This window comes from Morone saxatilis, unplaced genomic scaffold (assembly GCF_004916995.1).
Source record: "Morone saxatilis isolate NCDOM2014 unplaced genomic scaffold, NCSU_SB_2.0 Contig19, whole genome shotgun sequence".
Lineage (NCBI taxonomy): Eukaryota > Metazoa > Chordata > Actinopteri > Moronidae > Morone > Morone saxatilis.
This window is the reverse complement of record NW_023339751.1, coordinates 4817350-4835686: the sequence shown is the minus strand read 5'-3', so window position 1 is coordinate 4835686 and position 18337 is coordinate 4817350. Positions and strand designations below refer to the sequence as shown.

Below are 18337 nucleotides of genomic sequence, written 5' to 3'. Positions count from 1 at the left end.
TATCAAGGTTTACATCTATTTTAAATCCTAACCACATACACACCAACAGGCTGTGTGACAGAACAAGAACTCGGTACGCTTGCAGACAGAAATGTTCACTTTGGATCCGTCCAGACGTCTTTTGTTTGACATGAAGCAGCTTGAGACGGGATTCAGGCAGGTTGCTACCGGTTTCTACCTGGTTGACGTGAAACAAAAGCTGCTCACAGACTATCCCTTTAAAATGCTAACGCTCAAACGTTTGCACAACATGAAACCAGGCTGTCCAATCCTTTCGACACCCTTCCTCACGATAAGACTTGCTGCTTGAAACGAGATAGGTAGCGTTAGCATCCATCAGCTAACTAGCTCAGCTTAAACTACCTCTAACAAAGACTCACTCGCTGCAATAAAGAGAATGACAATACAGAAATGTGTTAGTCGGCGACATAAACGAACAGCACATGCACGCACACCAGCAATTATAACGTAATATCGCTAAAAAATAAATAAACAAATTCACAGCACAAACACAAAACGCTAACATTAGCTTAGCTCAACGCTGACGTTATGCGTGACCAAAAGGCCGCTTTGAACCAAAACAGACGACACACAAAAGCAAGCCGGTGGATAAATGTAAGCCTTTTGGGCGCACACAAAAAATAAAACTCACCGCTTCCACTGCGTGCTGGAGAATGGACGTGAATTTGGAGAACATTTTGTTCTTCGACTGGACTAGTTTCTCCCGAGAAGACCTAGAGAATTCCTCTATCTTCTTCTTCCTGTTGTTACCGCCTCGATCCAGATTGGAGGTTTCATACACTGACCCTTGAAACGAAAAGAATAAACGCGAGGCAATAAAACAACACGATCACGTTGCTGGGCCACAGGGAGCTCCACAGGCCTGGCACAAACACTGTCAACAACACGGTGTGTATCACGGCTTCAAGTTAACCGTGTGCTCACTTTGGACACGGTGGCACTTCCCTCGCCAAACGCCGGCCACCGTTTTCATCCAGCAGGGGGCGCAGCAATACAGGGCAGGTTTATAATTACCGTGGACGATCAATGCATACAAATTACATCGGGCAGCTAATACATCCAATGAGGGGGTGATCGATACTTGGAAACAGCTGTCAATAAGTCCACATCAGATTTGAAAAGCATTGTATAGGATTCCGATAAGCAAGCAATAGAGGTTATGTATGGAAACGCTGTGCAATCAGTTGATCGCGCTTCCTTAGAGCCTATTGAACTGATGTTTATCTGAAATTGCAGTGTTTTCCCCCCACATAGAGTCGAGGTTATGCATGCTTTAATAGTGACTACTTTTGGGGATAAAAGTTGAGTCCACGTGATGGAGATATTTGCAAAAAAAGATGTCCCTTAAACTCGCCGGATTGATGGAAAAAAAATGAAAACGAACACTCATTGCTTCAGAGTGCCTGTCAACTTTACGATTTAGCAACAACTACCACGTCCAGAACAGCACAGTCATCCGCAGACCTAAAAAAAAGAAAAAAGAAAAAAGTAGACTAGTCGGTTTTACGCCCGTGAAACCCGACGGCAGCTCGCAGGCAGGAGATTACAAGAATGATTTCATTTATAACTCCGTTATTCTGTGATCATATGTTCAAATATGGACATAAAGTTGTTGGAAAATAAGAAGGATGCTGTCTGTTCCAGGACACGCCCTGTCGCTGGAAAGTGCTCTCTCCATCGCGCAGTCTAGTCTAGTCTACCAAATCGCAGGCTGTATATGTTTCCCTGCGTTTAATCCCATTAAATGACAGCCGGGAAAAACTTAGGGTACAGATAATATCAGGCTGTCAACCGGTCTTTTTCCCTCCGCCAAAGCTGCACCGGGGCATCTCCTCCTGCTAATACCGGCAAAGAAAGAAAAGAGAGGCTCTACCTACCGGGCATGTCTGCTAGAGGTGAGTCTCTTTTGCCGCAGAAGCCTTCATAACAATACCTACAGAGGGGGGAAAGTCTCTTAATTTGTGGGGAGGAGGGGGGTCTCGGTTCAAGGATGGATGCATTGGAGAAGAGAGCCCATTGGCGTCGTCTTTCGGGAGGATCAGGCTGAGATAATGACACTGTTATTGTAAGTAGGTTACACCGGTGCATAGCTGAAACTACAGCTTCCACTGCTGCAGCCCTCTCCAGACAGCCTACAACTTATTTAGTTAATATGAACACTTTGCACTCTGCCTATAAATAGATCACACGTTTTAAAAATAAATAAAACATAAAAAATCCCCCGCTGTGATTGCTGTTTCTTTTGACATTTGACATTATGTTTAATCAGGGATGGTGGATGTCAGTAGTTAAAGGCTGCACACACCCTCATTGTTGCCTGAATTAAAGCTGACTCTCTTAATTGACTGGTTGTGATACACATTCACACCATTGTACCTGTCAAGGTGTATGATGAACTGACATAAAGCCCCATAATTGTGGAAAAAAGTATCATTTAGTGCAACAATCTCATTATAAATTGAGAAGATGTTTCTCGCTGAGCTTGAAACAACCTGCAATGGGGCATGTTTGTTCCCATCAGGTGGGCTTTTGTGCTGTCCTGGATTTGTGTCAGGTGACTGTGTCCTCTGGCAGAAGAGATAAAGAGCCGCCAGCTGTTCTTGCTATAGGTTACGATCACATGGACTGACTGACTGATTGAGCGGCTGCATAGACGCAGAGAAGTTACAATATTACATGACCTTGGGGTTATTATATTAAACCTGCAGTTGGATTCACCATCATGGGTCTGATCCTGTTATTGGATAAAACATCAACCTTTTACAGTGTGTCACTCCCCTTCAGGCTCTGTATGGCTGAGCCTAGTGTAGGAAGAAAGGTTTTGAACTCGACCCCCATCAATGATGTGGCCTACTGTATCTGTCCTCCACGGCTGCTGGTGGAGATCGATGAGGCTCAGAGCCCACCGCTTTACAGTCCCCCTGTGCTACATAGATCTGATTAGCACGCTTAAGCCCCCTGCAAACAGCCAATCATTATTCATGAGAAGTAACTACCCTACCCCCCTACAGTATTATGATGGGGAAGTGCCAATTATCTGTGTTGGTTACACGAATGTGAGGTTATTAATTCATTATCACAGTTAAATCAGGCACAAACATAAGTCTTTGTAACAGTATGTCAAATCAAACTCATGTTTATCATGGGCCTGGTTGAGTCAATGCCTTTTCACTTAATTTACACCTTGTTTCACAATATTTAACAAGAGGACATAAGTATTTTTGGGTAGATCATAATGTAGAATATTTTTGCATTTAGCTAATATATAGTTTCTCTATACTTTGTAGAGAATGGATGTCCTATTTTAACCATTCAGTGGAGAGTATGTCATCTAATTGATTAGTCGATTTAAAGAAAATGACGCAGCTTTACGCAACTCAAAAATTATTATATATTTTTTTTTTCTGCAGCTGGATGTTTAAAAGCTTCACTGTGCAGGATGATGTATGTGTGCAGAGTTTGACACCAGGAAATGGAAAGTTTCTCTGTGCTCATAAAATCAGATTTTAAGCAGCGGGAGCCTACGAGGATGATTTGTACTCACAATAGTTGGATAATTTGCAAACTTAAGGAGGATGTTTTTGTTTTAACAATATTGATAGAAAACCCATGACAAAGAGCACTGTATCCAATATAATTAGACATTTTGATCATGAAAATGGGATCTTGCGAAATGTCTCCTTTTTTGAATTTGTGGAACTGTATGTGGCCATCTTGGCTGATGTTGCTTCAGTGTCTTGTAAGCCCATATGTACTGGGCATAATGGTGCAAGACTTTAAATATATAAATAAAATCAATCAATAAATCAAATATACAAGTCTGATGTAGAAACTTGAAGCCACCAATGCACATACACAGAGACATTTTGTGTCCTGCAGGATATGCATATTCATAGATTCTGGAATTTTTTAATGAGGGAGAAGGAGTAGATGCTTTTTAAAGGATTTAGAATTGTAAATGATATGGGGTTTGTTTTTTGCAGAAACATATCAGATTAACATTATTGTTCTAAGCAGACTATTTGTATATGTCGTAACACATGTCATACAGGGGACCTTAAAGTCATTTTTCAAGCAAAATGCCAAAAAAATTCAATTTCCAGCTTCCCAGCTGTTAGGAGTTGCTGCTTTTCTTTGTCATATGATAGTTAGCATAATATATTTGGGTTGTGGACTGTCGAGTTGGCCAAAACAAGCAAGTTGAAGACATTACATTGGGCTTTACAAATGGATGATTTACTGGAAATTATTAATAATGAAGATAATCGCCAGATTAAACAAAAATGAAAATGATGGTTAGATGCAGCCTTAATGTGGATTACTGGAATGGATGGACACTATCTCTGATCCCCTTTATGTTTATGGTATTGATATATTGCAGGCTACACTGCTGACCTCTGGTTGTATTATTCTATACATTTTAGATTCCAGAAATCTATAGGCAAGGTCTAAAACACATGAGCTGATTGAAACATTTTCCTTCCCACAGAAACAGGAAGTTAGAAAATGTCTCAAATGACTCCACTTTTCCCTCCCAGTGTACATTTATGACTACCAGCCCCTCCCTGGGTTGCAAGCATCAGCCATTACTATGCTCTCAGTCTTGCAGTTACCCCCCCACCCCTGTTATCAGCACAAGGCCATCAGCTTTTACCTTGGCAGTGATGTCCTTCCATTAGTCACCCCACCTTATAATACACCCTTGCAGGCAGACAGCCTTCCAGTGTCATCATATTTCATGTGCTGTTTTCTTTTCCTTTGTATGTTTTATGAAACCATTATCCTGGGGAAGTGGACAGAGCACAAACTGTATATTATTTCATTATTTTCCTACCTGTGAGCTGCTCGGTGAGTCTCATTGAGTACTTTGCCCTGAGCAACAAAGGGTTAAGTGCATTGTTCGGTAGTGGCATTTGAGGGCTGTCGAGGCGTTTCTTATCAGATTCCTCCATCTACAGTACATTTTCCCTCTTGGTGTGGGGAATCACCGTTAAACCTAGCACAGTTATGCCATTTAGTATAATCACTTGATTTATTTTTATAGTTTGCTGTTCTGCTCCCATTGGTTCTCTTCTGTTTAGGTTGGCTTTTCCTATGTGAAATGTATTGTTCATTTTGGCCCATTTAAGCCATTTATGTCAACTCCACCGCAGAATCTTAAAAAACATGTTGGAGAGCAAAATTCTCGCATGTGTGGGCCAGTGTTCATTCAGTTTCCTGCTACTCCTGGGCCGCTGTATAACACTGCATGTCATATTTTATATGACCCATTCAATGGCATTGTAGTAAAGTAGTAAAGTGTGTTGAAATGATGTATGTTAGCGGTTTTCCCTCTTCCTAATGACATTTTCAAACAAATCTTGAGTGAGTTGGCTACCACTGCCACGGCAACTGGAGAGTGTTGTGGTTATGGGTTGAAATAGTCTGAGAAGGTTGGGCACCACTTGAAGACATCTCCTCCTGGCAAAGGCTAAATCCATTAGAATTGGGCATAGGAAAGGCATCTCTGATGTAATACAAACCTCAGCATGAATTTCAGTTCTCAAGGTTTCAGTGTTCAAATGTTATGTTTAGGCCTGTGATCACAAACAATATGCTGAAAAACATTATTATATTGAATTCTAACTAATCTTCTTATACTTGCAAATCAGTGCTACCTCTTATTGAAGCAGTGTGTAGCATGAATGCTAAAACAGTTACACTAGCCTAAATAAATCCAAAAGAAAAACTTTACTTTGTGGGCCATGCTTCAATGTTTTATGCCCATCAGTCTCTGGCTTCCTCGCTCCAGTGACGTCGATTCTGAAACACAACAGCTTCCGCCTGCCCATTAAGGTTTGCTGGATAGCTTTAAGTGACTAGCAGCAAAGGAAGTCCTCCCCCTGATACCTAGTACATCAGTATAGTTTCGCCCGGCTGTGAACTCCTTCTCTGCCCCGCCCTCTCCTTGAGCAGGGTTAGCATATCCTGCACTCCGTACCTGTTACACTGCAGTGTAATCTGGATGATCAATGGTGGATGAAAAAGGAGGCAAGGCTCCATACTGCAGTAACCTAATCTGATGCCTCCTCCTTATCCGACCACTGGAGAGGGCTGCTCATGCTCAAACAGCACGACCCTCTGCATCAGCACTTCTGTGTGTGTGTGTACTGTATGTGCGAATATGAGGGTTGGTGTGCGCGCGCATGCATGTGTCCTGGCAAAAGCCTGAATAATTGATGAGCAGGGGAAGGAGTAAAAGCGCTGCCGGACGGGACGGTGTGTGTAGGAGTGTGTAGAGATGGGGGAGAGGGATACAGTGTGGCAGGAGCCTAGCTACGATGGGCTCTGCAACTACGCCCAAAAAATCACCTCCTGCTTCGGACTGGATGGTAAGACAGGGAAAAACAGATGAAGAGGAGGAGGGGGAGGGGGGTGTTTCTTCTACTGTGGAGCAGAATGTATTTCGTGTGCAATGCTGATTTTTCTGTGTGCAGGGACAGCAGTCTTGTTTTCCGAGCACGTATGTGTTGATTTGCGAGTGTGTGGGTAGTTGTGTCAAAGCTACCACAGAGTGGATGACAATTGGAGGGCAGTGCCTCACTGCAGCAGAATAGCATGTCCTTAGTTACTCTCAGGTCCATGTGTCTGCATGTGTGGGTGTAAGAGTGTACGTCTTCTTGCTTGTACCTCACTGTCACACTTTATCTTTTCTCTGGTACGAAACTCCGGCTTTCTGAATGGGAGAACGGAGGTGTGCGTGTAAGCGGAAACTGAATCAAGTCAAATTAAATATTGTTTTGATGTAAATAGTAGTTAACTCAGCCAGCCAAGCTCCAGCCTTCCTGTTTCTGTGCACCCTCTCAGACAAAGAGGAAAATCATTAAATTTGAAGTGCAGGCCAAGCCCGAGATCTCCAGATGAAAAGGATATTTTGTGCATTGTCATTGTCTGCTGTGTTTTTTATCATGCCTACGTACCTCAATGATTAATTTCATTTGGTGGGAGAAAGTAGATGTACTGTGATTAGCCTTATCTGTTTGATGAATATTAGATGTGATGGAAGGTTTTTCTGCTTTTAGTTATTAATCCGTGTGTATGCATGTAAAAGGCAGTCATGTTTTTTATGGTTTCAAAGAACCATCATATTTTTTCAGTTTAAAACATATTGGAGCACCGTGGGGTTATTTTGTTTTTGTGGAGTTCGCTCAGATTCTCCTTCTGCATCATCCCTCCCACAAGGACGTGTCAAAATGAACCTCATGCTCAACACATAATTCCAAGGAAGGTGAACACATTGTTGACCCCCGAGAAAGTGTATTATAAAATTCAGATTGCTATATGTTGTTCTATTAATTTAGCATTGTCAAGAAAACATTCTGTCTTGCAGAAACAAATCCGTCCTAACATTAGATGGTTTGAAGATTAAAAACAGGAACATGCCTTCTTACTAAGTTACATCTTCTAAAATCCAATACCAAACGATTTCATTGGATAAAGGAGAGCAACTGCTGGCATTTCCACTACACCGCTGATGTAGTAACAGCATCTTTTATTTTTAAAGGATGCTGCTGATGATTAACAGTGAGTTTGTGCATTGTTGGCTCTGGAATGACCTTGGTGGTTGTTGACCTTGTAAAGAACTGGCAGACTCCCAAAGCAATCTCCCCTGAAAGTATGTCTTGGATCACTGTGATGCTGTGCACTGATATGCATCCATTTGGCACATGAGCCCACCTTAATGCAAAGTACATTCTCTCAAAACTACACTTTATTTAGATGCATCTAATATGCTTTATCAGACAGGATCTTGTTGTTTAATAACTTACTTTGACCTAAAATCTAGCACGCCGAACACAATGTGTTTTCTCTTGAATGGTCTGACAGAAGCTTTGTTCTTCATTGGAGAGATGTGAATACACAAACAAGTGATTGGGATGCACATGAGTCACATCAGGTATAGAAAATCCCACACTACACTGGGCAACCCTGATGTAGAGCTACCTAACCCCACCCAGAAGTTAATCATAGGCTCGACGTCAGCCCTAAGCTGCTTAAGGGACCAGGCTGGTTTGGGCTGAAGACACTCATAGTGTAAGCTTCTTTCACTGTTTCTCACTCAGCTCCACCTGCAGCAGAGTGCTTTGTCATACCTGCTGCCTGCTGTTTGGCATCTTTACCTCAAGGTGGACGGCAGCTCTCCACTTCTTGCCTCAGGGACATCTCTGAAGTGACAGGTGGTGGATCCTAACAGGAGGAGTTTCCATTGGAGGCCTCACTGGATATTTGCCATGGTTTTATGATGATCTGCTGTGAAGTTTCCCGTCAAGCTCTGGCTCTTTTGTTCCCGTTTTTTGCCTCTTCGAACACACCACAGTCTTGATGTCCAAAGGCGACTGAATTTTTTAGCAGGTCTGAGCCCGGCCCTGGCCAACATCTACCTACAGTGCTTCACCCTTCTCTGTGTGACGGTTGAAGGGGAGCAGGGCACCATGCCCACCCTGCCCAATCTTAACAGCCTGGGCAAGCTGTGCAGCTCCAGCCGCAGCCACAATGTCGACCGTGTCCGGGTGAAGCGCAAGAGCTCGGTCAAGCGCATGTCCATCATCGAGGACGGGCATGTGGCTGAGGTCCTGTACCTCATTCCTAAACAATACATGGAGCAGGTGCCCTACCTCAACCCAAATGACTATTATCTAAGTGAGAGGCTGAACGATGTCGCTACAGGTAGGACAGGAGAAAAGATGTATCTAGATTGATCTATTTGAAACATTTTTATTCACCCATGTCCCATTATAACCATCCACGCAAGCTGTGGCTGACTGTAACATCAGTCAGCTTTAATGACAATTGCTTAATCAATGGTTAAAGAAACTGCCCAAAAAATTCTGATTTTTTAATTTTTTGGATGGATTTAATGCAAGTACATTGTTTATGTATTATTCTAATTTTAGATACTTTCAATTGAAGGAACATTGAATTGTATTGTTTATTTGCTCATTCCCTTTCCCTCTCTACATTCCCCCTTCAACAGTTGTTTGTTAATACCACAAGGGGCTGTTTTTTGAGTCCTGTATTTCAGCTTAGTTGCTATGCTTTCTATTTTGTTTGCGAGAGTAGGTATCTGACAGTGAATTGATAAGTTTTTGCTCAGCGATTACTTCATTTTAATTGGATGGCAGTGAGTGATTACACCTCTTGAGGCTTTCACATCTGACCTGTGCGTATGTGTGAGAGCTCCTGTGCACAAGTTACGCAACCAGAACTCCCTGACGCCAAAAGTGTTGCTGCAAATGTTGGAAAAGTCAGGAAATTAATCACCGTCCTCTCCGCAGTTATATAAGGCAAACCCATATGCAAGGACAGACCTACTGCATTTTTGCCAAGCAACAGTACATGAGGAAGCGACATGGTGGCTTACATCAGGATTACAACATGGGCATGAGAACAAATCGAGATTTCCAGACCTTATGTATTCTCTGACTGCATGCCAGGCGCAGTAGTAAAATCATCATTGCTTGGCACTTGGTTGTTTGCAAATACCGCAAGTCCATCTATTTTGGAGTTATAGCTTGATTTTGACTGATAGCCCAGGCTCAAGGAAGGTTTGTCTCTGGAAACTGACCCTGGATCGAAGATCACAGAGGTTGACGCTTGTGCCAGCATTTTCATTTCTTCAGGGAAAGCTAAAATCCACCAGACAATGACAGTGACAGTCAATAGCTGCTTTCTGAGACCCAATATCTGTTAGAAAAAACATTGCTGCAAAACTTTCAAACTCACAAAGAAACAATAGTCATCATTTTATTCACCCTTAACCTTTTCCGAAACCTCTCTGGGGTTGAACACTCACCCAAACAAAGTTGAAACACTGTTCACTGTTTCATTGTAAACAGTGCTGCATTATATCACTAGCTGAGTGCTTTTGAATATCTGCTCTCCGAGTGATGTTATCCAGAGGTCACCAAGTGATTGATGGTACCTCAAAGAAACAGGAAAATAGCGCAGCAGCCCAAGATTCTGGTGGATTTTAGACTGGAACATTTTTTGTGTGTGTTTGTAAATTGTTGAAATACTTGCAAAAAGAAAAAAATTCTGCCAAAACACATTTCTGTGTATTCAGGGTAGCTACGACACAGAAATGTTAATGTGGCATGGCTGAAAATACACATTGAAGAAGTGAACCTGGTTGCACAGGATTGCTGTTCAAAAGGTCCTCGCTGTTTTGTAACCCTTTTTAAAAATAGAAACAAGCAGGTGAAGTGCTTGTCATCGTCCAGAGACAGAAAGGCAGGTCTGTCTATGCTCCAAAGAGTTGAGGGGTTCATCCTGGTGATCAGTATTTTAACTGTCACGCTGTCTGTTGGATTTGTACAAATCTGCAAATCGTCATCCAGCGTAAAGCGTGTGTAGCTAAGAGTGTTGACACATTCGTTTTGTATGCATTTGTGTGTGTGTGTGTGTGTGTGTTTAGTTGTCTGGAATCCTACAAACCTAATTTTAATCCAGGGATAACTACGGAGTATCTCCACACAAACCACTGTTGTTTACTGTAAATGTGACCTCTTGCATTATAATGTCAGTCTGGCTTCACTACTTAAGCTAATGGTCTATTAGCTGTGGATCAAATAGCATTTATACATTGCAATGAAATGCACATGCTATTTGATAATGGTGCTTAAACTGCACTGATATTATGACTGTATAGTTCCCTGGCCAGGTTATTAATGGCCAGTCAGACATGGATCATCCATAGGTGAGCCAAATACAGTAGAAACCTTTCATCCATGGATAATAGGCTTTGCTACTCAGGAAATGCTCTTAGCAAGCCTCATGTAGCATGAATGTCCAGCAGGTCCTACAGAGATTATTAAAAGAGGGAAGATGATAATAGGTCCATTAAGAGTGTTGTGAGAAGACACAATAACAGGACATCTTTGTGTTGCAGTTAGTAGCCACACTGTAAACCTCCAGTTTTCTTAAAGAGATGGTTTTTGACCAGCATACATTTGGAAAACTGCTCATATTAAAAAACCACCCAAATCTTTGGTCATCAAAAACTCGTTACACGTTTCTCTCCCTTCGTAATAAAAAAGGGTGGAGTGCAGGAGAAATGTCCGCTAACTATTTTTACCGTTTGCCTCACTGGCATGCCTCCATTGCCCAATGAGAAGAAAACGCCCCTGTGCAGACTGGTGCACGTTGTTGGGTATCCAGCAGGTGGCACAGTTGACACTGCAGTGGATGAATGCACTCTGAATGCATAATGGGCTGCCTGCATCAGCAATTACAGAGGTGGTGCTGATGCAAAACTATTCCTCCCCCTCAGCCATAGAGAGAGGGACAGTGAGGCTCCAGCATGGGACATTTGGATCAGTGACCGTGTGGTCCCCATTGGCTGCTGGTGTGATGTCGCTGATTTACTTTTGTAATGATATTGTCTTTATGTCTACAAACATTGGATTCGTCCCCTGTCTCTGCTGGGTCTCAGTGGATTTTATTTGCTCCCCAGGAGGCAAATAAGAAACTTTATTAACACATTATCAAAGCAACAAATGATGTACAGAAAGTGTGTCTGACAAGAAATGTCAGTCTTTCACATGGTAATTTCAGCATCAGATGATATAAGAGCTGGTGCGTTCACCAGGCTCAGCCAGGAACATGGTCTCCCGTGATCTCTGTAATTGGATTCCAGAGGATCCACTGAAGATATTAATACAAAGCTCATGCTGGAGATCACGGTAAGTCTGACCTTCGACCTGAAATGGCCTCTCTTGCCCTCACATGCTGTCCATGTGAGCCTGACTTTACTGTGTGTGATCAGGGCGATAGTGTTGATTGGATCTGATTAGATAACCCCTATTTTCTATCGTTCTTAACACGGTGGATAATATTCTTAAAAAGCACTTATCTTTGAGGCAGCATCGTTTGAACTGTGGATAATGCATTTAATACATCTTTTATTGGATTTTAATTATACATTTCGGTGCTGTAACCACTTCCAGCTCCTGTCACGAAAGACCAAAATTTCCAAATAAAGTCAGTCTTATACTCCTTTGTTTTATTTTTCATGATGTTAAGGCTTTTATGTCCATGTTTTATACAAATACACTAATTTTTGTTCTACACAACCAATTTTTCAGCACAGCAGGCTAATTACTGCAATGAAAAGAGCAATTGATCTCAGCCTGCTGCCCTGTTGTAGTCACACAAAGTCTTTATTGAGGTGTGTGTTATACAGTGCAGTCATATGGTAAAGGGTTAGTTCCAGAAAATTTCAGTTTGTGGAACTTTTTATTTGTAGAATTTGTAGTTTATTTTAATTTTTAGGGTGTCATAAATTCACATCACACCACAGAGTTAACAGTGGAAGTCACACTGGTGTGCTATGAGGACAAGACGTTACAATTGAAAAAGACAAAAAAAGAAGTCTGATATAATCGTTTATTTATATATATGTATGTATGTATATATACATGTATGTGTGTCTTCAGTAGAATTTAATTTCCCTGCATTATGACTGTACAGTAAGGGGGGCTGTTTTGGGGATTTGGGGTTACTGCTTTTGGTCACAGCAGCGGCAGCCACCTGGTTGCTGCAATGAGGAGGCGGCTGACACAACAGAGGGGCTGAGAGAGGGAGCAGGAGGGGAAGAGGGAGGAGGAGGAGGAGGAGGAGTGGGCAGATGAGGAGGAGGAAAGGGATGGGAGGAAAACAGGCAGTCGGGAGGCAAACCCCACGCTGTAGCTGTGTTTTCGGGAGGAGAGCTTAGCAGCGCCTACACCTCTCTCTCTCTGTCTTTCTCTTTCTCCCTCTCCCTCTCTCTCTCTCTCTCTCCCTTTCTCTCTCTCTGTGGTGCCTCGGCTCTCTTTTTGGCTCTTTAGTCTTGAGTAAAAAAAGGAACTAGCAGCTGCTGTGTTACTGGTGATCGATACCCGGAGCCTTTTCTGGTGCAGATTTACCTGGATTCCAATGGTCATGGTCAAAGAAAAAGGTATTCCAGCAGTCATGGTCAGAGAGTGTCTGTGTGTGTGTGTTTGTGTGTGTGATGAGTGTGTTTTTAGGGGATTTGTTTTGCTTGTCGTGCTGTTGAGTGTCTGCAGTGTGTGTAGATGTGCAGCATGTCTAGTTGGATTTGCACTGCTGTGTCTGGCAGTTTGAATTAGATTTTGTTTGACTACATTTTTAGCCTCTGATTTGATTATTTTTTAGACGTGTGGATGTATGATGTAGTCACAGTAATATGGACATGGTTTTCTTTATGTGGGTGTGTGTTGCTTGCAAGAAGCATGACTAATGACACAGTATGAATGTGCACCTTCAACATATCGACATATTCCCTCTAGTTAGAGACTTGAACATGCTACGCCCTTCTCAATACTCTCTAGCAGCTGATGCTCGGGTTGGAGTCTGCTTAATTTGGCAGCGTCAGTCTTTATGTAAATGTGTGTTGGAGCAGAGCATCTGGTTTGTTGTATAGGAGCTTGACACCAAATGTGAAACGTTCAGGGTGATAATGTGCAGAAAAGTCTTGGTTGAAACAGTCTGTCTTTTCATGGAGGCTGATGGAAAAGGTAACATGTAGATAGAAAAAGTGGAGCACCAGTATAGGGATCCACACTGCGCAGAGCTATGGACCTGCACTCTCTGTCTCTCTCTCTCTCTCTATCTCCCCTCTCTCTCTCTCTCTCGCTCTGTCTGCAGCCGTTGCCATGGTGACCATCTAAAAGGTACACTCCATTGTTGTTAGCTGTGGCCTCATTCATAGTGTCCTGTTAAAAGAAAAAGATGATTGTTGCCACCTCTAACTGGGGTCGCCCAGCTGTGTGGGATGAATTAGGTGAAGTCAGGGGGCATGTTCCAGAGATATTAACATTCCCGGCAATTTACAGATGCATGCGGTCGTGAGGTTGACCATTGTTTGTCAGTATGAGTCATAGCAAGCGGCTACATAGGCACAATTTTCTATATAACGAAAATGCCGTGTTTAAATTCAAAAGTGGAGTAATGGCAACGATTCTAATGCCTTACGACTTTTTTAACCACTTACAAAAATGAAGAACAAATATTTAATTAATAAGCGTGCAACTTCCATATAACTCAATCATATCATCATAATCATATACATATTACCGAAAGCAAACTATTACATATTAAAGTCATTAAAGTCAAAACTCGGGCTGAATATGACAGTAATTAAGTAATAACTCATTATACGTCACCAAGTCCCTGAATAGTGTCTCAAAATTAAGCAGCTTGATATATTACTCCTGCATTTCAGTGGATTTTTAATGAGTTCATTTTCCAGCTTGTATAGACAAACAGAGCATGTGTTCTATGTGTGGGCATGTGATATTTTTATGATTTGTCTGAAAACATTTCCATCGTGGAAAAAACATGTTTACTGATTTTTTTTGACAGATGTGAGTGTGTAGGTTTGTTTATGTATCTGACAGCACACTGGTGGCTGGAGGCGGCGTCCGGCTCTGGAGATGTTCTCTTGATGTGGATTCGACTGACCACAGAGAAAAAGGCCTTTGCCATTGAGTCCCCGCACTGGCAGAACACCCGTAACCTCTGGCTGCCACATGTTCCATCTCCCAAAATCCCTCTGAAAGTTTTCCGTAGACTTAACCCACTACCTCGCCTGCCGACTCTTGGGATTTGTTGGTGGCAGGAGGCTTGTCTGGGTTTATCGTTCACATTTGGAGGCATCTAGTTTTTAATTCCTCTAAACAGAATGCTATGGGGAATGCTTTTTGTGACCCAAGAGTTCATGGTGTATCCTCCAGAGATCTCATCATGCTACCTGCCAGAGGCCAGGTGGGCTCTCTACCACCAGGATGCACAGCTGACCAAATACTGAATTATACTGTATGCTTAGAATGATGAATCATAATAAAGGGATTGCTGTGTTAGCGTTTTCTCTTCTCGCAGGCGGTTGTCCTATTTTCAAAGCCAAGAATACCCTTGAAATAGTTTGCAATTTATTGGGGCCATGTGTATCCAAGGCAGTCTCATCTTTTTTACCTTGATCTACACGTGCAGATTTGCGCAGATTTGTCCAACTAGTTGATTAATTGATGCTCTTTCTCGCCCTCGCTGCGTTTAATTGCGTAAGAAGCCCTGCTGACTGAGACGATCGTCATCGCATATACGTCAGCTGCCTCGTGCAAAGACCCACCAACTCCCAGAACTCTCTGCATTCACACTTTCTTTTCACACGAAAGTCTAATGTCATGTGCCTCTGTAGCTGCCTCCCGTGATTTCGCAGAGTGCTGCAGACAACTGCAGTGGTGCCTCATCTTTGAAGCTTGCCAGTGTCTACCCCCTGAAAAGAGGAGCTAAACCCTTTCACAGACATCAATGCAACACACACTCTCATAGACACACACTGTTTATACAGCTGGCACACAGGACCAGAATATACAGATGAGATAAGTGGTCGGCCAGGGGAGAGACAGTCACTGACCTAAAATATACAGGCTTAAAACAACAAGAGCGACATGAGAATCACATGAAAGAAACACAGACTGTAGCCATACATTGTGCCAGTCAACAAACATCCTCCATGTCTGGCATCAGTTGGTTTGATTATCACAGGAAATACGACACAGGAGTGTGGGGTTCGTAATGGGCCTGTCATTCAGAGGCAAAAAGCCAAGGCCTTCAACAGCTCCACTTCTTCAAACACAATGGCTTTTGCAGTTCATGAAGCCGCCATTGTCTCCTCTCAGATAAGTGGCTGGACTGGAAGTCCCTCTCTCTGTTTATCAGCGTAGTATTATTATTATGTACCGACCCAACAACAAACGCTCCACTCTGTGGCGTTCAACCATTCAGACCAGATCATTATTCCAAACCCAGGTCCCTGAGGATTAGTTATTCAAGGTTGGGGGGCCTGGTGGAGGCCGATAGGGTTCCCCCCGCAATTTGTGCCCGTGTTTGAAGTGCTTTGTCTGGGACGCTGGTGGTGGGGCAGAGGGGCGGGGAGGCTTTGAATACAGCCATACATATTCATAGTGGGGAGGGTTAAGAGCTCCTTGTTATGTCTGGGTGATGAAGAGCTCTGCACACCCTCCCCCAAACACTCACACAGTTATCTGATCACGCGTTGGGATTTCACGGTGGGCATATTTTGTGCCGTTTGATATTCATTATGGGTCAGACCCCCTTGGAATATTCTGTCCCAAATTGGTTGGACTGGATGGATATTGGAGTAAAAAGTGTGTTGTGTGTGTTTTGTTGCCTATGAAGCAGACATAGGCATTGGCAAGGATGCCTGGAGGGGAGATGACTGCTTTTGCCACTCTCTTCATCTGTCCCTCTGTCTCTCTTTGTAACACACACACACACTCAAGCACACTAAGGCACATGCACACATATTATACACACACACACACACAAACACTCCTCTGAGGCTGCTATCTGTCTGTACTAGAAACTCTTCTCTCGGTGACTCTTACAGTAACAAAGGCGGCGTGCGACTGAATATTTTATTAGATCTTTTCATCTCTCATCTATTGTTTAATTAAATTCCCCTTTTCCCAGTGCATTTCCACACTGCTACTATGTCTTTACATTCCTCAGGGTTCATGATAGGAAATGAAGGAAACAAAGTCTGAAGCTTCCTCAGCAAATCCCGCACACTCTCTGTCAATAACCACACTCCATTGTTATTTAGCAGCAAGGCTGGGGCACGTGTTACGGTCAAATCTGTCCTCAGGGGACTCAAGATGGCCCTCTTCACTTCACTCCAGAGTATCATCTGCAGCCTTTATTATTGCCAACGCAGCTAGGCTCTGCTTAAATGGGTGGGGGGTGGATGGGATGTAGGGGGGGAGAGAGCAGCCCCCTTTTCCTCTGCGCCTGGCTTTGGGATGCTCTGCTGGTTATTGTTCCCTCAGCACCGTGGCTGTGTGTGTGTGTGTTCATTGTGTGTTTAGGCTCATATCAGTCACTTTATCCCCTGGTGATGAGGCAGGACAGATCACTCTGTCAGCACAGCCAACACATCCAGACCAGAATGAGGAATGTGAGCAGCAGTCTGAAAAATTGTACTACTGTATATTTCACAGTAAGTTGCTGTGTGCTGAGGTTACTTCATGTGCCGCCTGGTTACTTATTTATAGCATTATATAATATACATTCTAGTGAATCAAGCGCCATTTTGTTGCTATCACAGGAACCCCTAAAGACTCACTAATGGATCTATTTCAAATCCATGTTATTGAAGTAAAGTCATGCTTTTGTAGGCATAGAGTCATAAGTGTGGAGGCCTGCTAAACATTTGAAAGAGGTCTCACTAATGGATTTTATTTCCAAACAAATCTTATAAATGGTTCAATCTGAATCCTTTCAGCAAATTTAACAGCCCATTTTATGTTGGCTTCTTTAATTTTTATGAAACACCACGTAGAGTACCCATCTCGGCTTGATTTTACCACAGTCGCTCTCCCTCTGTGCAGCCACTGCTGAGGCAAACACAGCACTTTACGGGGGAAGAGGCGGGGTTAAGCTGGAAAAACACACAACGCTCATAGATTCCCATCCAAAACTCATTTTTTTAGAGCCTCTGTGCATGGGTCTCAAACATCTGTCTTGGATTTTTGTCAACCTGTTATGACGTTAGCAGTGTTGACTTTTCCATGCTGTGCTGTCCCCACTGACAACTCAACACTCTATGAAATGTTAAAAATAGTAACTTGGCAATATAAACAGGCTCAAAGAGAAAGATTGTTGGCATCAGAACAATGAAACATTGTTATTATTTTATCTTTCTTTAATCAGGAAATCTCTTGAGATTAAGATCTCTTTTCAAAGAGAGACCTGAGAACAAAATCACAAGCACACAATAGACGAGGAATCAATAAAAACAGGTGCAAGAATCACTGAAAACATCAGATAATAAAACTTTAAAATCTCCAATGGGAATGCAACACTCAAGTTTAAGGGTACTCTGCAGTTCATTAAATGTGCATAGTACCTGCAACCAGTTCTACCAACATTAGTGAGTGCAAGAGGGACATCTAAGGTTAGGTAGTTACTGGATTGCGTGCTGTAGTCGCTAGATTTAAATAAGAGTAGAGATATGTGGTAGTTTGGAAGCTTTAACAGTAGAACTTTGTAAATGAATAACATGAGATGGCTATTTCTTCTTCACAGCAAGGTAACCCTTTGATACAGAGAACAGCGATGGGTACAAAATGTCCTTTTTTGGTACAGTGTAATGCACTGCAACTGCTAAAGTGTTGATGGGGTGGCATACCAATACAGGAGGAAGACAGACATCCATTAGATCAGTACAAGAAGCCCAGTTATTATACTTTTAAATATC

The 18337-nt window shown here is 42.6% G+C and overlaps 2 protein-coding genes across 5 annotated transcripts in view; one reads left to right on the top strand and one right to left on the bottom strand.

Moving 5' to 3' along the window:
• The window catches only part of fam160b1 (family with sequence similarity 160 member B1), a 12162-nt gene extending 11217 nt beyond the window's left edge, over positions 1-945 (bottom strand). Inside the window, exon 1 of the mRNA XM_035663498.1 lies at positions 653-945. Within this exon, the coding sequence (XP_035519391.1) occupies positions 653-697 (45 nt within the window). The 5' untranslated portion in view covers positions 698-945. The remainder of the gene's footprint in view (positions 1-652) is intronic.
• A 161-nt stretch (positions 946-1106) lies between these two features.
• ablim1a (actin binding LIM protein 1a) overlaps positions 1107-18337 on the top strand; it is a 42115-nt gene continuing 24884 nt past the window's right edge. For 3 of the 4 annotated variants that reach the window (XM_035663491.1, XM_035663497.1, XM_035663496.1), the window contains exon 1: positions 12737-12994. In XM_035663491.1, the coding sequence (XP_035519384.1) occupies positions 12973-12994 (22 nt within the window). In that variant the 5' untranslated portion in view covers positions 12737-12972. Of the gene's footprint in view, positions 1917-12736; positions 12995-18337 lie in introns of those variants that run through there. The other variant, XM_035663492.1, reaches the window with a different exon arrangement.